At 43.1% G+C, this 24,233-nt stretch overlaps 1 protein-coding gene and 1 long non-coding RNA gene across 3 annotated transcripts in view; both read left to right on the top strand.

Moving 5' to 3' along the window:
• The window catches only part of LOC138067515 (uncharacterized), a 36,131-nt gene extending 25,021 nt beyond the window's left edge, over window positions 1-11,110 (top strand). The window contains exons 5-6 of the long non-coding RNA XR_011141634.1: window positions 7,776-7,868; window positions 11,043-11,110. This is a non-coding gene — a long non-coding RNA (uncharacterized lncRNA). The remainder of the gene's footprint in view (window positions 1-7,775; window positions 7,869-11,042) is intronic.
• Window positions 11,111-13,826: 2,716 nt separating this feature from the next.
• ASB2 (ankyrin repeat and SOCS box containing 2) overlaps window positions 13,827-24,233 on the top strand; it is a 33,918-nt gene continuing 23,511 nt past the window's right edge. Inside the window, exons 1-3 of one of the 2 annotated variants that reach the window (XM_009689761.2) lie at window positions 13,827-14,162; window positions 21,125-21,388; window positions 22,961-23,065. In XM_009689761.2, coding sequence (XP_009688056.1) covers window positions 21,144-21,388; window positions 22,961-23,065 — 350 coding nt within the window. In that variant the 5' untranslated portion in view covers window positions 13,827-14,162; window positions 21,125-21,143. Of the gene's footprint in view, window positions 14,163-21,124; window positions 21,389-22,597; window positions 22,873-22,960; window positions 23,066-24,233 lie in introns of those variants that run through there. The other variant, XM_068946909.1, reaches the window with a different exon arrangement.

Here is a 24,233-nt window from a genome sequence, read left to right as displayed (position 1 = left end):
AGGCCCATCCCTCACTCCTCAGAGAGCACAGGCTGGAGATGACCATTTCTCCTTCCCTTCCCTGGGGACCAGAGAAAGACCAGGCTGGGGGAGGAGACCAGACGGTTCCTGGGGACCAGATGTTAGTGCTGTTGATGCTGTGTATCACCCCAGCCACATAGTGCATAAGTTTCCTTAGTTATCTTAATTTCAGACCGGAGCGCTCTCTGCTGGCTGCTAACAACACCAATATGGGACAGTGTGGGTGTGTCAGCCAGGAAATTATTAAACTGCCGTGTTTTAAAAAGATCTACGTTACTTATTTGCCAGCAGAGACTGATCAGGCAACAGCTTTCTTCAGGTGTCTTCTGATAATATTTCCAGTTATTGAATTTGTATTGAGACACAGTTATTTACTTCTTTGGCCAAGTCATAAGCTCAACAAAGCTGATATGAATTGAAAGGGAATCCATTGCATTCGGTGGCGTTATAATCATGTAGGTTAGAGGAGCTGAGGGCAGGGTGCATCTCCTTGTCTCTATTAGATTTGTCATAAAAGTAATGAATGCAGTGACAGTTTGAAAAGTTCTTTATGAATTTATGAATTCATGATGGGAGAAGTTTAATATTCTGATTTTTGTAATGCTTAGTTGGTTTCAAAAGCAACTGCACTACTTGGAAAATTTTACTGTATGATAAGGTCATTTCAGTGGATTTTTATATTTTGACTTTTCTTTTAGATTCAAGGTTAATGCGATTGGAAATGAAACTGGAAATCTGATGGTTTTAATTAGCTTTTGCTTATTTAAGAAAGACTATGCTGCGTGTTTACAAGCAAGTCAAGAATTTGTTCCTGGAATTAGACCTTATACGGGAAATATCAGCTTGCAATGATGAGAATTTTTCTTAATACATTTTTTAACCCTGGTAAAGGTAATTATATGTGGTGCCTTCTTGTCGTATGTAATCACACAGCTCGGCTCGGTAGCGCATGCGCAAAGATGCGAAAAGAGTAGAGACAAAGAAAAGAGTCACGTTCATTGCACCAGCATCAGCACTTTCAATGCCAAGGGGATTTTGGTCTCTGTGTTTCCAGAGATGATTGTGCTTTGAAACGTTATTTGTACAAACTGCATCGATGTCTTTATAGGTAGGGGCAGGGCTCCCTGTGAGGACAGAGTGGCCTAAAACACAGAGTAAGAGAATATAAAATAGGCCTGTCCAGCTTCTTGACAAGTGGAGTGCAAAGATTATAATTCAGGCTTTTACTCAGGGGCCAGGCAGCAAATAAACTGCATAATATTGTACAATGGAGGAAAATATTTGGGAGGCAGACAAATTTTCTGATAGGAAAGCTCAACCCACAAGCCACAAACAGAACAGCTTTTATATCACACTTCCCTTTCAAGTTTAAAATCACTATTTAAATCTTCAGATTTGATATTTTATAAAACCTTGAGTTCAGATCCTAATAGGTGAGGCCCACGTATGTTCATCAGTATAATCCAGAGTGTGATGCTCTGTTGAAAGAATCCTTCTCTATAGGCAGATGCTAAAGAGCTCCTGAGGATTTCCTGCAGATGAAATTTTTCTTCAGATGAATCTCTGCAGAGATTAATACAGTGCTCATGACTGCCAGAATCTTGGGGAAGGTATCTGAATGGTTTTATAGGTTTTACAGATGGGAAAATGAGACATGGTCCCAGTTACTAATTTTCTAATGGCAACAGAATAAACCTGGTGGATACCGGTTTCTGTTACAGAATTAGTCCCATTCAAAAAGTCTTAAGTGCTCTTATCTGTTTGATTTGTTTATGGTTGTAAATTTTGCAAGTCTAGAGTTTTATTACAGGGCATTGAGGTCTTTGAGGGCAGGCTGCAAGAGAATGGTCTTGAAATGTGCAAAACTAATGGGCATGTCTGGTATGTTGCTAATTCTTTTGAAGGGGTATTTGTTGGGAAGAAATGCTGCCAAAATGCGTGAGAAGGACTGCCCCTCTTCGACCTTTTGTGCTGTTCTAAGCAAGCCCAAAGGCAAGTCAGCTGCATGAACAGCAACTAGGTTGGTAGGTTTGGACAGTAGTTCAGATAAAGCAGATCGATGCATGGATGTGGTAGGTAAATAGATAGCGCAGTGGTGGACATGTTACAAATTGATGGATGGATGAGATAGATAGACTCACACATGAGCAGCAGCTGCACGTACTCAGTTTCCCAGATCTCTGTCCTAGGCTTTTTTGGGGCTGAGTCAACCAGTTGTGCACATGTGTGTCACATTATGCATGGTGTTGTTTTGTCTTCTTATTTATATTGACTCCATATTATCTGCTATAAATTCTCATTTTCAAATGATGAATCATCTGACTGCCTTCTACAAACTCCCCTCTTCATTTTGCAAGACGGATTTAAATTCAGTCAGCATGAGCCATCTATAAAAATATAACAAACACCTAATATAGGGTCTGTGCCTACTAACATCATCCCAGTTCATTTTTATTTTCTAGGACGCCATACTTAAATGCACTGCACTAAGGGAGAGCTGGTTTACGTATTCAAGAAAGTTACTACTCTGTCATTCCTTCTGTTATCCTGAATTCTTTAGAAATACTTCAGTTTCTGAAAATCCCCAACAAGCACATTTCCCATGAAGGTTTCCTCTTTGACCTTAAAGAAGTCAATGGTATACTATGGGGTTTGAAATCCTATATTCACCCAACTGGGTCACAAAAAAATATTTCTTGCTGTTTTTCAGCTGCAGTAAATATCTGGAATCGTCATTTAAGATTGCCAGGGACCCTCAGTCACTCACAGTAAGTTAGGAGTGCGCTGTCTTTCACTACATGTGGTGCTTTACACCCTAAGCCACATGTATTTTGATGACTCCTTCTGCAAAGGGTGGAAGTGGAATTGAGGGAGAAGAGTTTTAGCAGGCCCTCACCTGCAACAACACGATCCAAAATATGCCAAACTACAGTTTGGATAGATAGAAACTTCAGGATGGATTGCAAATCTCCTGCAGATCTCCACTGCACAGAGAAGGACCTGCGGGGAGAAGAGCTTTGCGTTGCTGCAGTGACCTTCCCGTCTGTGACCGCTGCCAGCGTTCCCCTAGCAACCACGGGCACTGTTCGGGAAAAGGCAGCAGGACAGTCGATCACGGGCCTTGCGGCTTGCCCTGGCAAATATTTCTTCTGCAAACCACTGTGCAGAGCACTGCCAAGTCGTGTCCTTCTTGGGGCAAATTCTCCCTTCCTTGCTGCAGCTAACACCACAGGGTAAAATTTCAGACTGAAAGCCTCAAAGTCAGCTGCAAACTTTAATAATCGGTTCCCAGGATATCTTCAATATAAAAATGATGCAAATAGAATTTGAGGGTTAGAGTTAGATTTCTTTTGATTTTTCAGAAGCTGCTCAACTTGCCTGCTGTTGTCCTTTTCACACAGTACTCAGTCCCTTTTTTGCATCTGTTTGTGTGTGTATATCCAGGTCAGTGTATGCGGAGACATACAAACTATCTTCCTCAAACCATAATACTCTCAGCACGATTCCAATTGACTTGTACACCAAAGTTTGCTTTCCCTCTACATAGTAAACAAAAGGGTGCAGAGTCCCCACACTTATATCTAGCTTGCTCCATCTAGTTATGAGTAGTTGTAGTTGTAGTTTTAATTTATTTTAGTTCTTTGCTAAGAAGGAAATTTTTATCAGGATTTTTGTTCTGAGGATGCTTAGCCAATACAGAGCTCTGACCTATCAATCCCTGATGATAAGGATATTCGCCTCCTAAGACAAATTCTTTCTCTGCTCATTACAATTCAGCCTAGCCATCTGCATAATGCACACCTATTTTTAATGTCTCCCTGATGATGTGCTCAGACAGGGTGACAGACTCTGTGCTTAGATATGTCATTAAGTGCTTTCCAGATCTGCTTACATTTGTGATTGTCATTCTGGTCAGCATACTATCCTCACCCACACCAGATCAATGGAGAGCTTTTCACTGGTCTTCAAAGAGCCTGAAATCGTATGATGTTTGTCTCTTACCAGACACAGGATACAATTCTGAAGCTTAAAAAGGAAAAGTATAAAAATGTCGCAAGACCTTCATATCGCATGTCAGGGTATACAATTTGCATGCCCTATTCTTTTTTTAAGATATGAGACAGTTTCCGAAATGTTGATGAAACCTACATGCCTATTCTTGAAGTACTTCTTGTGCTTCTAGATCTGAGCTGGATCTCCTTTGGAAATAAATAGGCAGAATTCCAGTAAAACTAACATGGATATGCTCATTTCTAACAGCTAAAGGTCTGCTCATTCTTTACATAAATACGTACAAAAGTCTGCATTTCGTGGCCTAGTCAATCCATGTTGCACCATAAAGTAAAGAACTTAATGATGGACTGAAAGCATGTGGAAGTGAAGTTTTCTTGTGCAGAGGAATTCATTATCAGAAGAAAGCTGGCAGAAAGCCTGCACCTTCTGCAGTATTCACCTGGATATCTCAGGTAAAGGACTTCACCCTCTTCACCAGAATACAGTGGATTTCCAACCAGAGATCTGTATATGCACAAATGTACGTGCAAAGAGAAAGAGAGGATGTGTGTTTATTCATGTATGAATGTGTTGTATGATGAGAGGGTCAGAAGAAATGATAATAATTTGTTATAAATAATAACATGTAACTACATTAGGGAAAAAGAACAGGTAATGCCTGGTGGATCAGTTCTTTCTTTGCATATTTATGTGTTTTATATCCAGTATATTAAGAGACCTTATTGGGTTTTATCTGATTATTTTGTCCTCACTTATTCTAGTGTAACACCATCAGCTTCTCTCATCCTGGACCAATATACCTGAGCAGACTACAAAATGAATATTGGTTCTCATGCTTTGTTATACAGATGTGATGCAGAGCAGAAACAAACTGATACTGAGGCCAGACAGGTGGTATGGATTATAGTTACAAAGATCACTGATGAGCACAGCACCCTCCAGTTACTCCAGCGGTTTCTGCTAAATCTTTCTTTTCTTTTCTCTTCCCCCCTCTCTTTTTTAGTTATATTAAAAGCAAATAACATGATTATGAAACACTCTACTCTTATTCACATCCTGAGCACTGAACCAATAGCCAGAGACATTTCTTAACGTTGATGAAAATTTATGCAGACTATAGATTGCTTTTTTATGATACAAGTGTTTTGACTCTAGCCAGACAAAAACGTGTCTAAGGCTCCGCTGGTGTCATGTGCTGCACAGGCTGCCCCAATGAGTGTGCTGGTATTTTTGTCAGAGTTGCTATCTGCAAAAATGAAGTTTTGCTGCAGGTTATGAAATTTGGGGTTTTTTTCTTTCACTATTTTTTAAATTTAACCACAAAGTTTCCCGTACAACTTGAACTCAATATTTGAAGCAGACCCAATGTCATTTCCACGTTATTCAAAAGTATGAAAAGCCAATTTAGTTTGTGCAGCCTTTCTTTCCTCTAATGACTGCCTCACAGCATCAGCATCCATCGGTGATGGGGGTCCTTGCTCCTGGTGTTCAAAGCTGCATGTGATTCTCTGCTGGTACACAGCAAGAGGCTTTTAGAAGTTTAACAAGCCCAGAAATGTGCTATTTGGGGTTTTGGAACTCATTGCTTCGAAATGTCAAGGAGATAAAGAATTTAGCAAGATTCAAATCTGGGTTCAACATTACATGACAACAGGATTATTCAGAAGTAAATAATAAGAAAAATATTTGGAAAGGTTGCAACGTGCCAAGTTGTGAAGATTTAAATCAGTCTTTTTCTGAGCTGGCAGGACTTCTCCAAGGGGAACAGTTTATCCTGCCAGAAGTTTCTTGCAAATGCTCCTAAACCACCCGCTGTCAGAGTCAGCCTATGGGGTCTCTCTAAACCAACCACTGGCTTGATTGATTTTTACCCATTGAACAGCAGAAAATAAAATTAGGTCAGGGATTAATACATGACATATAATTGTGAACATAGCTAATGGGAGTTAAATATCATGTACGGCCTCATCACAGAAAACAAAACCATTGTCATAAAAAATAGAATGTGTCAACCAAGAAATGACTCATTCTTAGCAGCATTTCAGTAACAATATCTGTGAAACGCTTCATGTTCTTACCTACGCTTCCATACAGTGTGAGTAGCTTAAGATGTCTAAACTTGTCTCATAGTCTGAGGTCAAAAGCACCTCATTCATTAAGAGAAAAAATGGTACTTTTATCAAGATTTAGGCACTTGTGAAAGACGCTGTGCTGGCATGCCCTGGTAGTAAAGTGCTTTTGTATCTGGAGAAAAAGAACAAAGTGGACAGATAATAGACTTCCCTACACTGGCAGGATAATGTGCCTCATTCTGGTCCCAAAAGACTGTTCCCTTCTGATGGCAGGAGAAGTGTTTTTGGCTGAGGAGATAGTGCAGTGCCAGCTGTAGCCCCTGATGTGATCATGCTGCCACCCAGACCTGGACCAAGACCACATGCTTTCTCATCAGCTATTGCGCAACTGCCAGGCATCACCTCTTTCATTTGGGCTGGGCAGGTTTTGGCTTAGTGACCTAGGGAGCCATTTATATCTAGTTTCGAATCCCTTGAAACAAAACCCTTTCCTTTCTCAGCTGTCATAGGGAGTGCACCAAATTCCCTGCACTCCCACACTCTTTGCTCAGGAATACCTCATGCTGCCTTATGTGCAGTTGTTCTATTTAATAACAGGTAGATTTAGGCATTACTGTTGTTGGACCTCCTCCTGCAGAAGCTTGGAGGAATGCTTAACGAACAGCAGCATTCAGCATTTTCTGTCTTATCCTGGAGAGCCTCTCTCCACTGGTGGCCAGCAACAGTAGCTCCAGTGACACAGGTAGACATGGGCCGCTTGCACCAGCTGAAGATCTGTCATGATGTTTTCAGCATTGAGAAGTCACTGAGGCTGCTGCTGACCCCTCGGTGTGGTGTTGACTTGGAAGACAGGAGGACAGAGCTGCTCAGAGCAGTGCTTCAGGAAGATCAGGGAGGAAAGCTCTGTGCTGACGGCTCTCACCCACCTGCAGCCAGGCACATCCAGAACTCGTTCTCCAAGGCCTTCTGAAAACACCCTACACTTTTCTTGTGTGAAGGGTGGGACAAGATGCATGCCAAAGAATAAAAGCATGTCAGTAGCTTAAATGGAGAAAATATGTCATATTTATCGTTACAGAACTGATTAACATCAAGACAGTTTGGCTGAAATTCAGCTCCTTGCTCCAGCCTTCATCTGTGTTGTTGTGCTTGTTCTCTTCTTATCTGTAAAGGTGGTAAACAGATTTTCCATTTAACTTTGAGGGTTTTGCCACTTGTATAACAGCTTTTTTTTCTGTGCTTAGGTTTCCCTGGAGCGATGATCTCCAAACACAGGTCAAGAAGCTAATCATGCTTAGTTTGGAGATCAGTTTCTCCTTGGCCTAGCCATGCTCAATGGCGTCATCTAGCTCTGCTGCAGTTAAGGAAACCACAAATGTAGCAAACTCTTTCTTCGTTGTGAAAGAACCTGTCCTTTTCTAGACTTGGAGTGGGAATTTTAACAGCCATTGAATTGAATGATGAAATCACAGATCTTTCACTTCAGTGGAAAAAAACCTTCACAAATCTTTTCACAGTTCCACTCTAATTTACCTACTTATGTCCTTTTTAAAGATAATCTATATTCTCATACATAAATGGTGATGGGACAATAATTATTACTCAATACAACAAAAAAGAACTAATATAGAAAATAAAAGGATTTTCTTTCTGTCTTCTTGCTTTTAGTGATATCTCTTCCCTCAGTATACTTGTGACTCTTATTACTGCATTGTCTGCTTATCAGTTCTGTAGACAGAATCCACAAATCTGCTGAATTAGGTAAGTGTACAGTTATTTTTAACTGAGTTAAACATTACATGTTCGTACGGCATGCTGTGCAACAGATATATACTAGTGTCATATGACATTCTGTCCAGACACTTGTCCTAAATTTAGCTCTAAATTTACCCTGAGAGATGTAGGGCAAACAATCAAATGTCAGCCCTGCAAAACAAACCTGTTGCATTATGATTTGAATTTAAGGAGGCATAAATATTCTGATCCTCTCTCATGCATGCTCAAATCAGTTGGGGTGGGGCAACTAAGCTTTCTTGGTGGCTGTATGGAGGATAGTTAATTTGATCAGCACTTCAAATATTGTATTTGTCACATTTGCATTTAAACACATTGCCAAAGCAGCGTTGGGTAAAAGGAGATGATGGTGCAATGTCCTTTAACTCAGATTCTATTCTGGTTCTTTAGCTGGTGTCATTTGCACAGTAACCGATCACCTCCCAGATCTAGTAGGGGGAGCGTAGCTGAGACAGGCCAGTGTCCCCAGCCCATAGCATAGTAGGCATCAATGTGGATGACAGCATGCCCTCTTGCCTTTAGTTTCAGAGTCTGATGGCAGTGAACCTACTTCCAGTTGGGATAACTGGAAGCTGCTTCAGCCTTAGTCCCAAGCAAGGCTTGAACACCTCTCTCTCGAATCAAAAACACCCTACCCACTTCTTCTCCCTGAAGCATGTACACAGAAAGATCCCCCTCTGCCTCTCACTTACAGGCTAGTCCAGTAAAGGATGTTAACATTTGTTTAACTCTCAGCTTGTAGAAAGTTGCAACTGAGTTCCTTGAATATCCTTGTACTTGAAGATATGTAAGCTTTTGTGAGGTGCTGAATTTAGGTACTGATATCGCTTGTTTTTTGAAGGCTGTTTATCATGACAGAATAGTAAAGTAAGGACAGATCTGTATTTAGAAGGCCTGTTGTTCTTTGTCTTTGAGGGAAGGGAAGGAGAGCAGATCGCATGGTACATAACAGACAGAATGGTTGGAAACAAATGACAGTCTTAAAGGGTACCAGAGGGTATCAGAGGAGTGCATTCAAAATTACAAAGCAGAAGAAGGAAACTGTTCAGAATTTAAATCAGCCTATGGGATTGAATAGAGGGATATAGTCCCATTGTAGTTTTTTACAGACTGCTTTAAAAAACTCCATAGAAATGTTGGTTCCCATCAAAATCTATTTGACTTTTCTATCACTGCTGCTTTGAAGTCACTTTTTTTGCCAGTATCTTTGCTATACACAGTAGTCTGTGTCTCATGCTGGCATTCTTGTCCTCCTCCCCTACAAGGGCCTCAGAGCAATGAGGCTGCAGCAATATCTCTGAATTTTGTGTATTTTATAAAGGTCAAGAAAAAGAACTAGCCTTTCATAACAATTCTTACTAATGCACATTGTAACATAAAATAAATGATATTTGCACAGTAAAGTGTAACTAAAAGATAATGTTTATGCTTTCCCACCTCCTCCAAGGGACGCGTATTTGTTTATGTAGTCTTCAGGTCATGTTCGTTTTGTATTAGCATTTCATGTTCTCCTCTGACTGATTCCTCTTTCAGTTTGAGTCAGTGGATGTGACCTTACGATGACATTTGCAGAGGGAGGCTATGAGTGCAGTAGCTGTAGGTTCTTCCAGAGCTCACTGGGAGGTCAGGTCCAGGCTGAGTCATCAGATATCTGAAATGGGGCTTAGGAACCTGAATGTTAGGTGTTCCCTTTTTAGCTCATGTCATATCACTAAAGGAGTGAGGACTCCATTTTGATTGTAACTGAGAGGTGAAAACTCTCTATGAAGAGCCATCGTGCAGACATGGAAAATGTATACTGAGCCAAAGTCCACCCTGTGGACTTGTGGGTGTGAATCAGGAGCTATTAGAGTGGGATGAATTCCTCCTGAAAGAGGAATTATGTTCTTAGTCGAGAGAACTCAAAACACCTACATCTTTGCAACACTGGAGTATTTAGGCAGCAAAGTCAGCAAGAAATAATGTATATTGTATTCCCTACCCTGGGCACGTGTGACATTCTGCACCTTTTCCCGTAGAAGTGCCTCTGGCTCCTTGCCTCTCTCAGGGTACTGTGGCCAAAGCAATCATTAGTTCTTGCAAAGGAAATTGAAACCATCTTCCCCTGTGGGAGTTTCTGTCTTCTTGTTATTTGAACATGGAGATACAGGAGGGTTGTTTTTGGTTCTGATATATGCATTTAATCTTTGGGAGTGTCTGAGGATAGCACAGCATGGCCCACACTAATTGTAAGGCAAAGCTTGAGGCTCTGCTCACTGGAATATGATTGTAAAAGGTGCAGAGACATGTGCCCTAGATCTATATTCTCAGTGAAATATGCCACCTAAAATATACTGCTGTCTTTCTGTAGTGAAAAAGTTCAGACAAGGTATAAGTATCAAGTGAACTGCTCCAGGTAACTGGTGCATAAAGTAGTACGCTGTGCTGTGACAAAGTATTGTGATGCGTTGTGATGTGCTCTGCTTTACACATGAGAAATTGTCAGCAGAAAACCTAATCCAACAGCGACTGTGCAACTGCATAATGCAATAGGTCCCCTAGCTGCATATTTTTTGCATCTCGTATCTGCGTATATTCAGTAGTTGCTATATTCATACGCTTAAAAACTATTACATATGAGTGGAACCACATTATATGTCCTGAGACTGTTATTCTGTTGCAACTAATCAATATTTTCTTGCTTTCAGAACTGTACCCATGAGCCAACTGCAGTAGAGTTAGTCATCATCAGTAGTAATATGCTATCAGTGAGAATATAGTTTGTGGTTATGTCCATTCTCACATGCATTTCTTCATGAGATGGCAGAAATATTGCCAGCTTTGCCCAGAAAATGTGTCTATAACAAGCCTATTGGTCTCCTGGTTTGCATAAATTAACTTTGTTTTTTCACCAGCCTTAGTTGCTTGATTCAGGTGTATTTTAAAACAAAACGGTGCTTAGTAGAACTGAAGGGCTACTTAATTCAAAGTAATGGAAGCTGAGCTTGTGAACAAATCCAGAAATGGAGCAAATGTTAAGTGTGCTTTCCTAAACCTACTTCTGCTGGTTCTTTTGAAGAAATATGAAGAATAAAGAGAATCTTGCTGTTTGTTTATCCATTTCTTGTTTTCCTGTGGTAATCCTCCTTTGTCTTCTCTCAGATTCAACTCTCTTTTATTGTACCCTGTTTGCGAGACCCTGACTTCCCCGTCAGTAAGAGCTGGCTATCATCTCCATCATTTTCTATTTAAAGAGAAATAAAAGTTACTCATATGCAGTGACTGAGTTTGAAATTTGTCCCAAAAAAGGGCTCAATTTATGTATTTATTTTTACAGGTAACATTTTGTAACCTCTTGAAATGTCTTGGGGTTAAGCTGAAAATGCAGATCCATAACTGATTGTGTCCCTGGGGAAATATTAAAAAGTCCGATGCAATGCTAATAAATCATAATGACTGTTATTATTATGCTTTGGATGCATTGTAATAAAGCCACAACATTGTTTTATTGGAAAAAAATCAACCCCCAAATGTATGATTTCATTCCTATATAGTAATATTTCTGTAATTAATATTTTAAACTTCTATGAGGTCTTCCTCTGAGGATACCAAAGTATTTCACAGATATTAATTAAATAAGGTCTTATTCGTCAATCTTTATCCGTATAAGTAGTCTCATTGGCTTCCCATCTGCAAGGAATTTTGGACTCTTCTCTGAGTTAATGCATTTGATTATTTCCACTTCACTAATGTAAAAAATGAGACACAGAGGAGTTAAATGGTTTACTCAAGACAGAAGGGAGAGTTAGTGGTATTTGAAAATAGACCTTCTGAAGCAGAGTCCTGTGCTTTCATCAGAAAATGGTGCAGCAGCACTTGTAGGAGCTTGAAGTGGATCAGATCCCTGTTGCCCACAGTGCTGCAATCCTCTAGCAACGGGCACATATGCTGCCATGTATGTCCAGTTTCATGCACTGAGTGAGACACTCGTGCAAAGAGCTCCTGCATGGTGGTTCTCCTTGGCTAGCCTTCTCTACACCTTGTCAGCTACAGCTGGCAGTGCTCATCCGTGATCTGCCATCCTGTGGCATTTCGTTGTTTGAAACATGGAGTGGGGAAGAGGTTACAGTACTGTGCTGTGCTAGCTGTGCACCAAAGCAGCCTGCACCCAAAGCAGACACCTAACTGTTACACTTACCACTTGGTCTGATGCCCTAAGTCCTACATATCTCTCTGCACATACCCAAACATGCTGGGCAAGTGCTGGGCAGCTTGAATGGTCTGTTCTGGATGAAGCTGAAAAAAAGCAGGGCATGGTTCACACTTTGCAATGACGCGCTCCTCACTTTTGTGTCTCAGGACTAGAGTATCCTTCAGTGTGGGGAGGGGTGACTGGGCATTGGAAGGAAACCCAGGAGTGTGAGAGGGAGGGAACTGCAGCGTGTGTGGTGTGAATGACGTGGGGAACCACCTGCAATGTTCATAACATCTGGGACCTTGAGCCCAGTATCTTCTTTCTAATCAAATAGTCCATTCTGGAAGACTTAGGCACCCTTGCCTTTGCAAGGTGTGAGTCTACACCGAAGTATCAGCATTTTTCCTTAAGGTCAATGGGACATCATGCACATTATAAGAGTGCCAAGGGTGTAGATCCAATGAGCAATAGCGAAAAGGCAAACAGAAAGGTTAAATCAGGGAGATTTTCACTCTTGATTTTAAGCCAAGGCTCATTACAATCTTGACGTAGTATCAGGAAAAAAGGTCTGGGTATTGTTTAAAAGTCTTGGAGAGCTGGCTGACATGTTGTCAGGGATATGAGAGTTTCACACCTTCCTGGCAGGGACAACCAGAGTTCCTTCACCTGCCACAGTAACTGTTGCATATCGTTAACTATAGGCAAAACAATTGCTCTAACACACAGTTACAAGGGGCAAATAATTTAACGGGCAGCAGAGAAGGTGGATGTGTGATATAATGGCCTGAGCAAGTCGGAGCAAGGAGCAGGCAAGGAGAGGGAATGATGCTGATCCTGAAAGACCCTAAAAGCAAAGCAGGTGAGTTGGAAGAGATCACATATTATAGATGATGTGGTCCTGCTAAATGCCCCCTTCAAGATTGCTTTTGCTAAGACTTAAGTGGACGATGTTTATGCATGGACACTGTGAGTACAACTAGCCTGAAGTTTGACAAGGTATTCTCAAGTAAAAAGAGACCCATTATGATCTGCAGTGTGTTCTACTTATGTGCATTGTTTTGCCACTGGGATCAGTGAAGTAAGAGCTGAAGGAAAAAGTGTAGGCATCATCTTGATTTCATATTGTGCTGTTCCCCCTCATTCATTATATAAGCTGGACAATACATACTAACCTTTCCAAACTGAGTATTATCCCCGTGTTCCAGCTAATCCATTTCTTCTATGTGTGCCTGATTATTTTCTTCTAGCTCATCCTTGGATCAGAGCTCACTCTTCCTTGGCCAACTTGCCCTGTACCAGATGTGGGGAAGGTGGCTACCATTTCACATTTACGGCTTCAAGTAATCTGACATAGGGTCTGTCTTTCATATTTACATGTTATTAGAGCAGTTCTTTTGCAATAGTAAGCTCCTACAAATACTACTTGGAACGGGTTCACAGCTGCTTTTGTCATCTTTTGGAATTCTGAAGTCTCACATTTGTAGCCTTAAAAATATATGAACCATTGTAAAGCATCTATAAATACCCGTGGTAATGTTTGCCCTGTTTTTTTTTTAACAAGCAGCAGCTACAGGAAAGGTACATTGAGATCCCTTCGCCCCAGTAAATAAAACTCTTCAGGATAACATATTTTATTTCAAAATTATACGGTAATTTCTTTTTTTTTCTTTAGGTTCCAGAAACATGTCCATATATGGTCTGCTTGTCAGGGACAATAAATAATGATGTAATAGAAAGGTCAACTTTGTGTCATTTAGCTACAGGATGCTCGATGAAGTGAAGTTCCACAGATTAATGCAACAAAGAAGAACTTTAGAATGGGTAAAAGTTTCTCCAGTGCATCTTCAAACAGGAAATCTGAGATTCAGAACAACTTATATTTTGGCTTGTATTCGCTGATCATGGGGTGATCCAGAAATAAACTCCAGGCTTCAAAGTGAGAGTGTTTCAAAGCTGTCCTGCAGTTGATCGAAACATCCAGGCAAAGCAGGGAGATGAATACCAACGAGGATTTTCTGAATTAAGACTTAATCAAGGAGATAACTCATTTCAACAATATTATTAGCCTTTTATTTCAGGACAAAAAGGTAATGCAAATGTGCATGTTTTGAACTTATTTTGTATTTTCAATCTGCCAGTTTGCTATGGCTATGCAAATACTTATTTCTCTAGCAATTTGTAACCTAACACCCTAAGATAATCTGTGGAGTTTTTGTGTTTCTACTTTTATTTTTTTAAATAAGCCATAAAACACTTACTGTTTAAAGTTAATTCTAGAATAGTTAAGCAGAACTGTAGCTCCATCATTTCCTTATTTTTCTTTTACTTGCAGGTGATGCTTATGTCTTTCTCCCTAGAATAGTTTGCTCAGAAATAATTGTCGTCGTTTTTATGGCATGCTAAGGTACAGTGAGTGTAGTGTGCAAGGGGCAGTGTGAAGAAAAAAAGTGACAAAAGTGAATGATTTCCTTCACTTAAAGCTTTCCAGCTGGTACAACAGAAAGCTAATACTGCACTGAATGCTACATGAATTGATGCTTTCTAAGAAGAAATAAGAGCGTGCAGATATATACATTTGCAGTAAAGAATCTGTTTGGAATCATAATTTGATGGCATTGTACGATATGCCAGACTGATAGGTGACCTGTTTTAACAGCTGGGGCTTGACAAAGGGGTTTGTTTACTTGGAGGATTCCTTTGGGAAAGCTAGCTTTTTTGCTTCCTTCAGCGCTGGGCTATAACTTGACCACTTTGCATAAGTTGTTAGTACAAAATATGTTTGCCTGTAGCTGTAGCTGGACAGTATAAGAGGTTGTTCTTCTAATGCTCCACTTCTGATGGGCACTGAAAATCTTTCTATTTTTAAAAAAATGATTTACTTCCAAGCATACTTGGAAAACTGCAGTGATTTATCTTGAAATTGACCTAAAATACAGCAAAAATGTCAATATTTCAAGTGCTGTAAATTGGTGTAGTTTCCAATGCCAGCAGAGGATCTGGCCTGAAAGGTGCAACGGTAAGGACTAAAGTGGAAGCTTCATTTACTCTAAAGAGTTTCAGTCATGTCCTGCTGTGTTCAGAAGTAAAGGCTAACATGTGGAGCAGTATCTGCAGAATCTGGGACTCAGTCATTTCTCGGAAAAGAAAAGGCAAAACAAGCATATTGCTCCTCTTCTCTTTCTTTTGCAGGCTCTCAACTACTTATTTTTGTTTTTAGAAATGTGGTTTATCCGATGCTGAGCCATAAATACTGAGGTTCTCTACTGAGTTACAAGCTGATCGGGGTAAACCGAGTGCTAAGGCAGGCAAAGTCTCCAGCTCTGCTCCTTTAATGACCTTGTCACTCACCTGCCACCCTCCTCTGACAGCAATAAGTAATTCTGCTAATTCTGCTGCCTGGGGTCTATTGAATAAGGACAGGCAGCCTTGCTAAGCTTTTCTTTAAGGAAGTGCTGTCAATGGGGACCAGTTGTTTCAGATGCTAATGGTGTTGAGTAGTGGTTCTGCATGTTCAAAGGCAGCTGTAATCCTTGTTGTTTATTTATGTTGCATCAGAGATCAGAGGCCCATTCTCTCAAACACTGTATGTTGACAGAGCTTGTAGTCCAAATATAATAGCAACATAATTGTGTTTGTCTGTGGATTTTACCATAATGTGAGTGGTTACTAATAGTCACCCTGGTGAGTAGTACCTTTGCTTTCAGGGACTTGCCAGGTACAGCTGCTCATTAACGCAAAGAGGAGCTCCACAGCCTGGCCCTGGCACAAGCATTTAATTTCTTACCTTATATTTTTGTCACTAACTGCAACTAAGGTATGTCACAGGCCTGATTTCTGCATCTTAAACAAACTCTCACTGAAATCAGGACAGCAAAATTAAAAATCAGGTAGGAATATTGTCTACGTGGAGAGAGCACGATCAAGCCCTGTGTGGAAATGGTAATAAATTTAGATCCAAAACCTCTTGTCAAACTGAGATATTAAATGGCAGCACAGACAGCAAAATGCCAAAATGTGTCTCGCTACCAAGAGAGATCAGTAATGAAGCAATTCAGACCTGAAGGCAAGGGTTCTGTAATGAATAATATTGACACCGTAATCAGAGCTTTAAAATTCAGGTTCTCTTCTTAAAGGAAAAGCAATGCTGTATGTTATCTGCTTGTAAGAATGGGCTCTTGGACTGCCAGAGAAATGCAGGGGACAGCCAGACATTAAAACCTCTCACAAAAACCTAGAGTGACCAGTTAACCCAGCATTTAATTTGTAAATCTGATTCCAATATGTTAAACCTGCAATAATGAAGCTTAAAGAAAGCAAAAAAGGCAGATTCACACTGAAATTAGAGAGACTACTTTGGTTGGATCGTACTCATCTGAACTACTAGTTCAACCATCCCTACAAATGAAGATTGATTTTTTTCACACCTTTCTTATAGAAGGTGGAAAATATTTAGGTTATAGCACATTAGTCTAGTTAGCTTTTGTAAAGTCGTGGCAGGTAGTTCACTACTAACTAATGGCTCTGCCACCAGATCATATTACCTTAGCCCTACCGTGTCAGTTGAGCCAGGGTAAGTCTGTGTGACTGCAGCAGTGCCATGTAATGTGGCCGAGCTTAGCCCACAATGAAAGAAGGTTAAACTAAATCAGGTTACTTTGGATTAGCCTCAAGCTAAGGGCATGCACTTAGTCTGTTATCACAGCTCACCTGGCTCACAGTAACTTGTTGCAGAAAGAACTTGAATCTGTGCCTGAGCCCCATGGCTCTATAGCTACAGAGAAAAACATTTCCAGGTGGAACAGGATGGTGCCAGGTCTGCTCTGCCTCGAGCAGAGCATGCCTCTTGCTGGCATGCCTCTTGCTCTCGTGGCCTGAGTCAGACACACCATGCATCTATTATCCACGTGATAGCACAATTGACAAATGGAGCAGGTTTCAGCTTCTGTTAGAGGAGTCTCGCTGATCCATCCTCCGCCTAAGAAAACTGAGTTTTCAGGCAGAAGCTGAATGAAGCAGAGGGGCTAATTTTAATGGATTAAAATATGCCAGCAAATAGAGTGGGTAGGTCAGTCTGAGCAAGGGGAGATAGTGGGAAACAGGAGAGAATGGATTTGTCTGAGAAATGAGCTGCATAGCCAGAAAATGGTTTCAAACCAAACTTGAACAGTCTTTGACAGGGGATCAGGATAGCCAAGACTTTCAGCTGCTTAGGATGGGCCTGAAAGCTGCTAGAACCCCAAATGTGACGGTCACACCCTCACCATGATTGTACCAGTTAGAGGGGGAGAATTTAAAGCTTTCTCTGTTAGAGGCCCCACAACATTTCTTCCTGCAGGATGAGTCAGTGGCAGGAGCCGCTGCCAGCACTGTTGTTTCTGCACTCCATGGGACTCCTGTCAAAATATTTAGATTAGTGAGGATCACCAACGTGTAGGAAAGGTTCTCCCTTTCCTTTGCAAATAGGTTGGACCTAGTTAACCCATACAAAGACATGGAAGGTAAAATAGAAATGATCCCCAAAATCAAAATGTCCTTTTCCCTCCTTTTGCCTCAGTTCGGCATGAAACAAAAGGAGGGAGAGGAAGATGTCAGGAAATGGCCTTTACGCCTAGATCCTTCAGGAAAGTAGGGAGGCACCTAAATCCATCAGCCCCTCTGTTGGAGTGAAGAGTTGCATTGTCACTGGTCTCTTGTATGCTCCTCAAATTACCTGCTGCCTGCAAAGGGACTCCAACACCCAGCTTTAAGGCAAAGTGAGGCTGGACCCTCTGCCAGCTCTGCCTCCTGTGTAGCCACAAATTAAAGAAGAGAGGTCTGCACCCTATGCCCTACTGATACAGGATCCTTTGGGAGAAGGCCTTAGTCTCCACTCTCAGCTCCTCCTCCAAGGACTCTTTGTGCATTTGCAATTAAGGCAAATGGAACAAACTCATCACCTCCTTTAGAAGCTCACAGATCCCCACCTCTCCGCTGACCACTTAGTTTAGGTCTCTGAGTCATCATCAGAGCCAGGTCCCTACATTTAGGCATTCTATTGTTGGGTGTTGCAGACAAGCCATCTGATTCCAGCCCATGGCTCCACACATCCACAGCACACCAGTTATTAAGTAAGTACCCAGGCTGACAAACCATAAAAGTGCTGTCCAGAATGTCAGGAACTGAACAAGCTAAGCAGCAGCAGAAGCTGCTGGGAAAAGAAGGTCATGTCATAGTTCTTGGCTAGCCATGGGATGGAGTGCAACCAAGGACAGGTACTGGAAGGGCTAGGGTGCAAGGAGGGGCCAGCAGCTCTGTTATCATTGGAGCTATGAGCTCTTTTAAATGCCTTGCCTTAGTTCCTTTGGATAGACAGGGATCATAGCTCAGGCCTCAGGTACACCCATGCACCCTGAAAAATACAGTCAAGAGCAGGTTTGAGAGACCTGGCAAAAAAACAAAAACAAAAACAAAAAATCTGGATTATATTATTTACAGCAACAGGTTTTATTTTGGCAGTTTTCATGGCTGTAAAACACATACTGTATTGTAAAGAGTAATAATGTTAATCTGAAAACCGCTGGGCTTCTCTTTCCCTTGAGCTCTTCCCACTTCTGCAGTATGCTTGAAATCTGAGGTGGATGCAAGCAGCACTAGTAGATGTAGAAGACTATTTATGAAGTGGTATGTTTAAATCCAAGACTTTAAGTTTCTTGCAGCTTGATTAAAGCTCTTGCAATTTCTTTAAACTTTGTGTTAATTTATTGTTTTAATTATGGTTAAAGAAACAAATGTAAGTGTATTGATGCACATAGGTATGGCTCTGTTATCATTTGAGGGAGTTACCATTTCCTGCACTGTCAGATACCATCTCCCTAATGTCAGGACTGTTTCTTGGCCGTGTGTGCAGTAGCAATGACTAATAGAGCGTGGTAATCTACTGGAGTGAGGCTCAAGACTTGTTAGGCTCCCAGACCCACAGGGATATGATAAGCCAACCCTGTCATGCCACCACTGCTGATATGGGTGCGATTCCCTGTGAGAAGTTCAACTCTCTGTGAGACACTGGGGAGCTGGAGGCAAAGCCCCAGCCAGCGGGAGAGCACCGTTAAAAGGGGGAAGAAGTAGGGGGGAGTTGAATTTTGTCAGCCAGTGCCCTAGCTGGCTGCTACTGGCCTTGCTGGGCGGCAGCTACCAGCCTTGCACAGGAGGGGAGGTGGCTCCACGACCCTTGTGTGTGACCTGGGGCAGGAAGGCGGGCATTTTCCAGGTACTCAGGGCAGGACAAATTTTGCAGGGCTCCTGGTGCTGGGGATCTCTTTGCAGACGTGAGTGAGCATAGCACTCCTCTATGGGGCTGCTTGTATCCTGATGGTGTCGTATAAAGTATGTGGCAAATGTCGTTTTCGACCAGATGCCAGGAAAAGCACGTGGAAACGATGCAACTGCTGGGACAGGAAGCTGAAGTTCAAGTGCCTCGCTAGGGCACCTGCGCCCATGGCACGCTCTGCTCTGCCAAGCGCTCATCCCCCCGCCCTCCCCGAGCAGCAGGCACCAACCAGAAACTCAAGCAGCGCTTGAAGGACATCCAATAAACCGATCGCTAAAGCAGCGAGTGCTGCCGGAAGCTGCAGTGGTCCCCAGGGCACCAGCTCCCCAGGGCTGGTGTTGGGGGGCTCCCGGTGGGGCAGGGCTGGGCTTGGCCGCCAGGGCCCATCCCACCGCCCTGAGGGAGCAGGGCGCCGGGGGGCAGCGGGGGCAGCCCCAGCCCTGGCCGCAGGCACTGCTGTGGGGACAGGGCTGGGCCAAGGCCGGGCCACGCAGGCAGCCACGAGTCGGGTCTGGGGTGGGGGCCAGGGCAGCCTGTGGCCGGGAAGGGGCAGGGCCATGGCGGGGCAGGGAGTGACGACTCCTGGGCTGGGCTGAAATGGCCACCTGGGGCTGAGGGGGAGGCCGGAGGTGGGCAGGGACAGAGAGGACTCTTCCCATTTCCAGTCTAAATCCTTCCACGGGCAGTTTGGATCCATTTCTTCTCATGCAAGCCCTCTTCTTTACTTTACATAGCTTTTCTTGCTTTCTGATAAGCTTGTAAAGAGAAAACCTATTCCCTCTTGGCTGCCATCTTCTTAGCAAACCAAGTCTTTCCATCTCCTCTCATGAAATACTCCCTTGACTCTTGAACACTGGAGACCAGAATTGTCCCTGGCATCCAGATGAGATTTTGCTAAAGCATTGCATGTTGCTATTAATGGCACTAATACTTCCCTGTCATTACTGGAATTACCACAGTATTTTGGATTGTCTTTGCCTTCTTTGAGTCCCTACTGCACTGACAGTTCAGCCTGTGACTGCTGAATGTGCTCTGACGTTCCCCCTCGTCTATCATTTCCAGCTCTCAACCTCTAGTTTTCGGAAGGGAGTCTTACTATGAGTCTTAAAACCGATGACCTTGAACTTTGTTCCATGAAAAGCAGAAAATCAGAAGTGAAACTGAATAGTGTCACATTGCTCTTCTAGATTAACGAGAAAAAGGAAGTCACTTCAAAGAGCAGCTTTGCATGTTGCTAGTGAGATCTTGAGATAGGGTGAGAGAAGCATCTCCACAAAGTTGCTTTACCCTGGCTAAGAACCTACCCCTACAGAAAACAGGCTACCTTCTCCCTTTAATTTCCACCAATTAAAAATGAGACATAAAAAAATAAAGAGATGTGCATTAGTGTTCTCCTAAATAAATTAATTTCAAAGCTATATCTCCTTAATCTGCTGGGGATTTCCTTTACCAGTTTTTCTCCTGAACTGAATGAACCAGAATAAGTAGATTAAAAACTTGTCTTACTTCCTTGCAGCAGCTCCTTTCCCTTCTTAACCAACAGAAAATCCAGGTTCATCTATGTGACATAAAGGAGTTGGTTCACTAAGTTTACATGCAGATTTAATGTTCTCTCCATGACAAAGGTTTTTCTAGGGAATTCTGGTCAGTCTAATCAAGAGACAGAGCTGAACAACAGCACAAGATGGCTGAATTTCTTTCTTTCATTTTCCACATATTAATTGTTCAAATCTCCTTTTACAGGAAAGCAAAAAAAAAAAAAATGGCTACAACAGCAGCAAATACTCAAAGGGAAATGATTGGCTGCGAGGAATACAATCTGTACAGCAGCCTGAGTGAGGACGAGCTTATAAAAATGGCCATACAGCAGAGCCTGGAGGAGGATCCTGCAGGGCAGTCGGCTGCCCAGAGTCATCAGAAGTCAGTTGTGACGGGCCCCGGCGAGGCAGCTGCACCCAGCCGCACCAGCAGCCACAACCCTCCCTACCAGATTTACCCCTGGCAAAGGTGAGTGAGCCCAAGCTCGACATGAGCACGCTGCCCAGGAAGGGACGGCCAGCCTCCCCTGCCAAAACAACACGCTAACTAGTCGTACTAAGCAGCTTCAAATAGCTAATCGTTAGTTTGAGAGCCAGATTCTGGTATATACGCAATGAAGTCAGTGATTTACACCCTCACAGTGAAATGAGAATCTGCTCAAAGTTATCTCTTTTAAACAACAAATAAAATAAGAAAGTGGGCAGTCTTACAAGCTTTCTTGACCTAAAAAAGCCCTGTTGAAGTAAGCAGCTCCTTTCTCTCATGAGGACACTGCACTCCTGGCTTGGGCTTAGCCAGGGAGGGAGTACAGGATTCCTTATGGGAAAACATAGGAGAGAGACCAAAAAAGGCATATTAAACCATGTGAGCAGACTACCTTCTAGATACTACAAACTCTGAAAAATGTGGTTGTTTCAGAGTTTGATTTCAAGCACGCTTGCTCCCAGCCAAGAGTAGCTCCAGATACCAAAGTGTGGAGGCATCCTCCTCCCCTGCGCTGTTGTGCTGTGGGTTGTAGAGACTTGCTGACAGTTTCAAAACCAAACTTTGTTCTCCTTTCACTTTTTAAAAGGCAGAATTCTCAAGGAGGAGGAGGGGTTAGAAAGTCAAAGAAGATAGAAAAATTTCCTTTCAAACTATTTTTTTTGTAATAATTGGGGAGTAACTGAAGTTCTGTTCCTCCTTCCTTCTCATAACTCTGCTTTCCTCACTGCCTCCCTACCGAAGCCTCACTACCTGCAAATGTTTGATTTCAAAGGTCAGGAGACTTGGAACAATTTGATGAGCAGTAAGGATGCTTTATGCTTACAGGAAAAAAGATGCTTTGCAGAATGCAATCCTGCTCCAGCTAAAGTCCAGGGCTTTGCAGTGTAGTTACTGCACACTTGTACTGCCAGCTTTGCTGTGGGGATCTGACAATGGGGGGAGAAAGGGCTACCCTGGCTGTTTGGTCTTGTCTTCCTAGCGGGTCCTTTGACACCTGCTATTTTAGCGAAAGACAGCATCTGCTCTTCTGTGCATTAACCTGTCCTGCCTCTGCCTCAGCCCAGCAGCTTTTGACCTCCCACTAGAGGAAAAGCCTTTGCAGGGTTTGTAGCTACAGATCCGTAGTGTTGCTGGACGCTGCTGCTGCCTGGGAGAGCCTGGGGAGCTCAAAATGGAGCTTGCACCTGGGGGCCCTGGATCCTCCTCCGCTCCCTCCTCTGACCTGCTCGCGTGACACGTCAGGGGGTGATGAATGTCACCTCGCCTCCTGCCTGCTTCCTGTGCGGTGGTGGCAGGGTTAACCTCCCTGTTGTCTTATATGGTCATTTGAATCCCCTGATGCTTCCTCAGAGGGCCAAAAATAATCTCCAGCCGAGAGAGCAGCTGAATCCAGTGCAGAGCAAGCTGTGGCCATCTGCTTTCATTCAAAGCCCTGACCAGCACGCTTTTGCTCTCCCTCTCAGTGGGTGTGTGTCTCTGTTTCTGCCTCAACATGACCTGTTTCTCCTATTCGGAGTATTTCTCTTTATTTCATTCATGTCATCGCCACTCCAGATTGGCGGCCCAGACAAGAGGCCATGCTCACTCTTCCAGCTCGGGGGCAGCCTGGGGGGTCAGGCGAAGGTACGATGGCAGCCTGTTCAGCACACCTCAGCCCATGTAAGTGCCTTGTTTTCCCTCTCCTGCTTTTCCGTGCAGTCAAAAGAAGCCTTGCGGCCCCCTGCCCTCCCAGTCAGCTCTTCTGGGCGGTGATGGTGTCTGGGGGGGATATGGTGGCATTTTGAGTGTCATCCAAGGGATTTCATGAACTGCTTAGAGGGGTCTTGCTGATATCTGCGCTCTTTGCCTCTTCGCCTTCTCTTTGTCTCCTCCAGCCTCCCACTTGCCCCGAACCATCACACTGTCTTTTGTGGGCAACCCCACCTTCAAACCTCCCTTGTCCTCTCCTCCCCTTTCATCCCTCTCCATCCCTCCAGTGCACATGTCCTGGGGACTCTGGGTCACTTGGTAGCTCTGAGGTGGCAAGGGACAGCAGGGAAGGGTTGACTGTGATGTGGTTTATTTGTATAGGCTGGCTCCCACATTGACACAGTAGATGAGGCAGATGGATGCTGTTTGTACTGCATTGGTATTAATTTCATAGTTCAGTGGTGGGGGATGGTGGCGAAAACAAACATTTTATGGCAGCATATAAACAGGGTGAGAGAGTCCAGTCCTTCAAAGTAATGTTTTATAAATGCTTCCAAGATGCTGTAGCTGCTTTCTGGCACAGCAATGCCTGCGCTGTCCTGCCTCATTGAGAAGGGCTACTGGGAAGCCACACTGTATCTTACCCAGCCAAGGGAAAACCACTAGGACAGACTTTGACCCTCCTGGCCCTGTTTTGCCATTGGTGGAGACGATAAATAAGCTTGGTGGGCTGAGCTCTGCCTGTGCGTAGTGGTAGTGTCTGGACTGTGATGGGTTTATTACAGCCCTCTGCCAGGCAGAGCAGAGGTTGGTACCTGCCTTTAGGGAAGAGATGGGGGGGAAAAAGTGTCACAGGCAGAACTTCTCTGTACCTTGCAGAAACCTCTCCTCTGCCTTTTTTGTCTCCCAGTTCAAACCCTCTTTGTTCTATCCATCTTACAAATTCCTCCCTGAATGCATAGTTAGTTGACTATCACGTCTTCACTCCTTTTTCTTTTGTCTCCCTCACCCGTATCTATATTCTCCCCCATCTCACCCTGTACCCTGCACCCTGTGTAATCTGGGCTCTGCCCACTGTGCTGTGCTGACATTGCCCTCACAGACACGTGTGAAAACCTCTTTCTGCTGAAACGTGGAG

Source organism: Struthio camelus, chromosome 5, assembly GCF_040807025.1.
Source record: "Struthio camelus isolate bStrCam1 chromosome 5, bStrCam1.hap1, whole genome shotgun sequence".
NCBI classification, from domain to species: Eukaryota; Metazoa; Chordata; class Aves; order Struthioniformes; family Struthionidae; genus Struthio; species Struthio camelus.
The sequence above is the reverse complement of the archived record's forward strand: the minus strand, read 5'-3'. Positions and strand labels throughout refer to the sequence as shown.